This window comes from Conger conger, chromosome 8, assembly GCF_963514075.1.
Source record: "Conger conger chromosome 8, fConCon1.1, whole genome shotgun sequence".
NCBI classification, from domain to species: domain Eukaryota; kingdom Metazoa; phylum Chordata; class Actinopteri; order Anguilliformes; family Congridae; genus Conger; species Conger conger.
Genome location: NC_083767.1, coordinates 8511706 through 8519020, shown reverse-complemented (window position 1 = coordinate 8519020; position 7315 = coordinate 8511706). Strand labels below are relative to the sequence as shown.

Here is a 7315-nt window from a genome sequence, read left to right as displayed (position 1 = left end):
AAGCTTGACTTTCCTACCTACAAGCTCTACTGAAATGTTGACGTCTCCCACAATTATCCCCTCAAGTTCCACAAGTTCAACTGAAATGTCTACAACCACCAAAGGGATGTCCTCACAAGCTACAAGCACAACTGAAATGTTAACATCAGCCACAAGTATGCCCTCAATTTCCACAAGTTCTACTGAAATGTTGACATCTGCCCCATTTATCATGCCAAGTTCTGCAAGTTCAACTGACATGTCTACATCAGGCACAAGCATGACTTTCCTACCTACAAGCTCTACTGAAATGTCAATGTCTCCCACAATTATCCCCTCAACTTCCACAATTTCAACTGAAATCTCTACTTTCACCAGAGGCATGTCCTCCCTAGCTACAAGCTCTACTGAAATGTCAATGTCTCCCACAATTATCCCCTCAAGTTCCACAAGTTCAACTGAAATGTCTACAACCACCAAAGGGATGTCCTCACAAGCTACAAGCACAACTGATATGTTAACATCAGCCACAAGTATGCCCTCAATTTCCACAAGTTCTACTGAAATGTTGACATCTGCCCAATTTATCATGCCAAGTTCTGCAAGTTCAACTGACATGTCTACATCAGGCACAAGCATGACTTTCCTACCTACAAGCTCTACTGAAATGTCAATGTCTCCCACAATTATCCCCTCAACTTCCACAATTTCAACTGAAATCTCTACTTTCACCAGAGGCATGTCCTCCCTAGCTACAAGCTCTACTGAAATGTCAATGTCTCCCACAATTGTCCCCTCAAGTTCCACAATATCAACTGAAATATCTACAACCACCTCAGGCACGTCCTCACAAGCTACAAGCACAACTGAAATGTTAACATCAGCCACAAGTATGCCCTCAATTTCCACAAGTTCTACTGAAATGTTGACATCTGCCCCATTTATCATGCCAAGTTCTACAAGTTCAACTGACATGCCTACATCAGGCACAAGCTTGACTTTCCTTCCTACAAGCTCTACTGAAATGTTGACGTCTCCCACAATTATCCCCTCAACTTCCACAATTTCAACTGAAATATCTACAACCACCTCAGGCACGTCCTCGCAAGCTACAAGCACAGCTGAAATGTCAATGTCTCCCACAATTATCCCCTCAACTTCCACAATTTCAACTGACATGTCTACATCAGGCACAAGGATGACCTCACTAACTACAAGCTCTCGTGAAATGTCGACATCAGCCTCAATTATCCAGTCAAGTCCGACAATCTCAGTTGAAATGGCTACAACCACCACAGACATGTCCTCACAAGCTACAAGCACAAATGAAATGTCAACATCAGCCATAAGCATGCCTTCAATTTCCATGAGTTCAACAGAAATGTCGACATCCACCGCAGGTATGTCTTTGTTTACTGGAAGCTCTACTGAAATGTCAGTGTCTCCAACAATTGTCCCCTCAAGTTCCACAATATCAACTGAAATGTCTATAACAACCACAGGCATGTCCTCACTCACAAGCACAACTGAAATGTCAATATCAATCACAAGTATGCCCACAAGTTCCACAAGTTCAACTGAAATGTCTACATCCACCACAGGTATTACTTCACTACCTATTAGTTCGACTGGAATGTCAGCATCAACCACAATTATCCCCTCAAGATCCACAATTTCAACTGAAATGTCTTCATCCACTACAGGTATGTCTTCACTAGCTACAAGCTCTACTGAAATGTCAGTGTCTCCCACAATTAACCCCTCAATTCCCACAAGTTCACCTGAAATGTTTACATCCACCACAGGTATTACTTCACTCCCTACAAGTTTGACTGGAATGTCAACATCAACCACAATTATCCCCTCAACCTCCATAAGTTCAACTGAAATGACTATATCCACTACAGGTATGTCTTCACTAGCTACAATCTCTACTGACATTTCAAGGTCTTCCACAATTGTCCCCTCAACTTCTAAAATTTCTACTGAAATGTCCACAAGCACCACAGGCATGTCCCCATTAGCTGCAAGCTCTACTAAACTGTCAATGTCTCCTACAATTATCCTCTCAAGTTCCACAATTTCAACTGAAATGTCGACAGCAAACAGAGGCTTGTCCTCACTAGCTACAAGCACAGCTGGAATGTTAACATCAGCCACAAGTATACCCTCGATTTCCACAAGTTCAACTGAAATGTTGCCATCTACCACATTTATCCTGTCAAGTTCTGAAAGTGCAACTGACATGTCTACATCAGGAATAAGTTTGTCTTCAAGTTCCACAAGTTCAACTGAAATGTCTACAAGCATGTCATCACTACCTACAAGCACTACTGAAATGTCCACACCAGCCACAAATGTGTTCTCACTATCTACAAGCTCAACTGAATTGACAACATCAGCTGTAATTATACCCTCAAGTTCCACAAGTTTGACAGAAATGTCTACATCAGGAACAAGTTTGTCCTCAAGTTCCACAAGTTCAGCTGAAATGTCTACACCAGTCACAAGTTTGTCCTCACTACCGACAAGCTCTACTGTAATGTCAATATCAACCAAAATGATCCCCTCAAGTTCCACAAGTTCAAATGAAATGTTGATATCCACCACAGGTATTACTTCACTACCTACACGCTCTCCTGGATTGTCAACACTAACCACAATTATCCCCTCAAGTTCCACAAGTTCAGCTGAAATATCAATAACCACCACAGGCATGTCCTCACTTGCTACAAGCACAACTGAAATGTCCACATCAGCCACAAGTGTTCCCTCAATTTCCACAAGTTCTACTGAAATGTTGCCATCAACCCCATTTATCCTGTCAAGTTCTGCAAGTGCATCTGACATGTCTACATCAGGAACAAGTTTGTCTTCAAGTTCCACAAGTTCAACTGAAATGTCTACAATAGGCACAAGCATGTCATCACTACCTACAAGCAGTACTGAAATGTCTACACTAGCCACAAATGTGTTCTCACTATCTACAAGCTCAACTGAATTGACGACATCAGCTGTAATTATACCCTCAAGTTCCACAAGTTTGACAGAAATGTCTACATCAGGAACAAGTTTGTCCTCAAGTTCCACAAGTTCAAATGAAATGTTGATATCCACCACAGGCATGTCCTCACTTGCTACAAGCACAACTGAAATGTCCACATCAGCCACAAGTGTTCCCTCAATCTCCACAAGTTCTACTGAAATGTTGCCATCAACCCCATTTATCCTGTCAAGTTCTGCAAGTGCATCTGACATGTCTACATCAGGAACAAGTTTGTCTTCAAGTTCCACAAGTTCAAATGAAATGTTGATATCCACCACAGGTATTAATTCACTACCTACAAGCTCTCCTGGATTGTCAACATCAACCACAATCATCCCCTCAAGTTCCACAAGTTCAGCTGAAATATCAATAACCACCACAGGCATGTCCTCACTTGCTACAAGCACAACTGAAATGTCCACATCAGCCACAAGTGTTCCCTCAATCTCCACAAGTTCTACTGAAATGTTGCCATCAACCCCATTTATCCTGTCAAGTTCTGCAAGTGCATCTGACATGTCTACATCAGGAACAAGTTTGTCTTCAAGTTCCACAAGTTCAACTGAAATGTCTACAATAGGCACAAGCATGACATCACGACCTACAAGCAGTACTGAAATGTCTACACCAGCCACAAATGTGTTCTCACTATCTACAAGCTCAACTGAATTGACAACATCAGCTGTAATTATACCCTCAAGTTCCACAAGTTTGACAGAAATGTCTACATCAGGAACAAGTTTGTCCTCAAGTTCCACAAGTTCAAATGAAATGTTGATATCCACCACAGGTATTAATTCACTACCTACAAGCTCTCCTGGATTGTCAACATCAACCACAATCATCCCCTCAAGTTCCACAAGTTCAGCTGAAATATCAATAACCACCACAGGCATGTCCTCACTTGCTACAAGCACAACTGAAATGTCCACATCAGCCACAAGTATACCCTCAATTTCCACAAGTTCAACTGAAATGTTGCCATCTACCACATTTATCCTGTCAAGTTCTACAAGTGCAACTGACATGTCTACATCAGGAATAAGTTTGTCTTCAAGTTCCACAAGTTCAACTGAAATGTCTACAATAGGCACAAGCATGTCATCACTACCTACAAGCACTACTGAAATGTCCACACCAGCCACAAATGTGTTCTCACTATCTACAAGCTCAACTGAATTGATGACATCAGCTGTAATTATACCCTCAAGTTCCACAAGTTTGACAGAAATGTCTACATCAGGAACAAGTTTGTCCTCAAGTTCCACAAGTTCAAATGAAATGTTGATATCCACCACAGGTATTAATTCACTACCTACAAGCTCTCCTGGATTGTCAACATCAACCACAATCATCCCCTCAAGTTCCACAAGTTCAGCTGAAATATCAATAACCACCACAGGCATGTCCTCACTTGCTACAAGCACAACTGAAATGTCCACATCAGCCACAAGTATACCCTCAATTTCCACAAGTTCAACTGAAATGTTGCCATCTACCACATTTATCCTGTCAAGTTCTGCAAGTGCAACTGACATGTCTACATCAGGAATAAGTTTGTCTTCAAGTTCCACAAGTTCAACTGAAATGTCTACAATAGGCACAAGCATGTCATCACGACCTACAAGCACTACTGAAATGTCCACACCAGCCACAAATGTGTTCTCACTATCTACAAGCTCAACTGAATTGACGACATCAGCTGTAATTATACCCTCAAGTTCCACAAGTTTGACAGAAATGTCTACATCAGGAACAAGTTTGTCCTCAAGTTCCACAAGTTCAGCTGAAATGTCTACACCAGTCACAAGTTTGTCCTCACTACCGACAAGCTCTACTGTAATGTCAATATCAACCAAAATGATCCCCTCAAGTTCCACAAGTTCAAATGAAATGTTGATATCCACCACAGGTATTACTTCACTACCTACACGCTCTCCTGGATTGTCAACACTAACCACAATTATCCCCTCAAGTTCCACAAGTTCAGCTGAAATATTAATAACCACCACAGGCATGTCCTCACTTGCTACAAGCACAACTGAAATGTCCACATCAGCCACAAGTGTTCCCTCAATTTCCACAAGCTCTACTGAAATGTTGCCATCAACCCCATTTATCCTGTCAAGTTCTGCAAGTGCATCTGACATGTCTACATCAGGAACAAGTTTGTCTTCAAGTTCCACAAGTTCAACTGAAATGTCTACAATAGGCACAAGCATGTCATCACTACCTACAAGCAGTACTGAAATGTCTACACCAGCCACAAATGTGTTCTCACTATCTACAAGCTCAACTGAATTGACGACATCAGCTGTAATTATACCCTCAAGTTCCACAAGTTTGACAGAAATGTCTACATCAGGAACAAGTTTGTCCTCAAGTTCCACAAGTTCAAATGAAATGTTGATATCCACCACAGGTATTAATTCACTACCTACAAGCTCTCCTGGATTGTCAACATCAACCACAATCATCCCCTCAAGTTCCACAAGTTCAGCTGAAATATCAATAACCACCACAGGCATGTCCTCACTTGCTACAAGCACAACTGAAATGTCCACATCAGCCACAAGTGTTCCCTCAATTTCCACAAGTTCTACTGAAATGTTGCCATCAACCCCATTTATCCTGTCAAGTTCTGCAAGTGCATCTGACATGTCTACATCAGGAACAAGTTTGTCTTCAAGTTCCACAAGTTCAACTGAAATGTCTACAATAGGCACAAGCATGTCATCACGACCTACAAGCAGTACTGAAATGTCTACACCAGCCACAAATGTGTTCTCACTATCTACAAGCTCAACTGAATTGACGACATCAGCTGTAATTATACCCTCAAGTTCCACAAGTTTGACAGAAATGTCTACATCAGGAACAAGTTTGTCCTCAAGTTCCACAAGTTCAAATGAAATGTTGATATCCACCACAGGTATTAATTCACTACCTACAAGCTCTCCTGGATTGTCAACATCAACCACAATCATCCCCTCAAGTTCCACAAGTTCAGCTGAAATATCAATAACCACCACAGGCATGTCCTCACTTGCTACAAGCACAACTGAAATGTCCACATCAGCCACAAGTGTTCCCTCAATTTCCACAAGTTCTACTGAAATGTTGGCATCAACCCCATTTATCCTGTCAAGTTCTGCAAGTGCATCTGACATGTCTACATCAGGAACAAGTTTGTCTTCAAGTTCCACAAGTTCAACTGAAATGTCTACAATAGGCACAAGCATGTCATCACGACCTACAAGCAGTACTGAAATGTCTACACCAGCCACAAATGTGTTCTCACTATCTACAAGCTCAACTGAATTGACGACATCAGCTGTAATTATACCCTCAAGTTCTACAAGTTTGACAGAAATGTCTACATCAGGAACAAGTTTGTCCTCAAGTTCCACAAGTTCAAATGAAATGTTGATATCCACCACAGGTATTAATTCACTACCTACAAGCTCTCCTGGATTGTCAACATCAACCACAATCATCCCCTCAAGTTCCACAAGTTCAGCTGAAATATCAATAACCACCACAGGCATGTCCTCACTTGCTACAAGCACAACTGAAATGTCCACATCAGCCACAAGTGTTCCCTCAATTTCCACAAGTTCTACTGAAATGTTGCCATCAACCCCATTTATCCTGTCAAGTTCTGCAAGTGCATCTGACATGTCTACATCAGGAACAAGTTTGTCTTCAAGTTCCACAAGTTCAACTGAAATGTCTACAATAGACACAAGCATGTCATCACGACCTACAAGCAGTACTGAATTGTCTACACCAGCCACAAATGTGTTCTCACTATCTACAAGCTCAACTGAATTGACGACATCAGCTGTAATTATACCCTCAAGTTCTACAAGTTTGACAGAAATGTCTACATCAGGAACAAGTTTGTCCTCAAGTTCCACAAGTTCAAATGAAATGTTGATATCCACCACAGGTATTAATTCACTACCTACAAGCTCTCCTGGATTGTCAACATCAACCACAATCATCCCCTCAAGTTCCACAAGTTCAGCTGAAATATCAATAACCACCACAGGCATGTCCTCACTTGCTACAAGCACAACTGAAATGTCCACATCAGCCACAAGTGTTCCCTCAATTTCCACAAGTTCTACTGAAATGTTGGCATCAACCCCATTTATCCTGTCAAGTTCTGCAAGTGCATCTGACATGTCTACATCAGGAACAAGTTTGTCTTCAAGTTCCACAAGTTCAACTGAAATGTCTACAATAGGCACAAGCATGTCATCACTACCTACAAGCACTACTGAA

General features: G+C 41.5%; 1 protein-coding gene across 1 annotated transcript; it reads left to right on the top strand.

Annotated features, from left to right (window-relative positions):
• The first annotated feature begins 1360 nt into the window (after positions 1-1360).
• On the top strand, positions 1361-6447 carry LOC133135120 (uncharacterized). The gene is made up of 4 exons (XM_061251901.1): positions 1361-1379; positions 2994-3101; positions 5085-5296; positions 6379-6447. Exons 1-4 carry the CDS (start codon positions 1361-1363, stop codon positions 6445-6447), a joined length of 408 nt encoding a protein of 135 aa, XP_061107885.1.
• Positions 6448-7315: the final 868 nt, after the last annotated feature.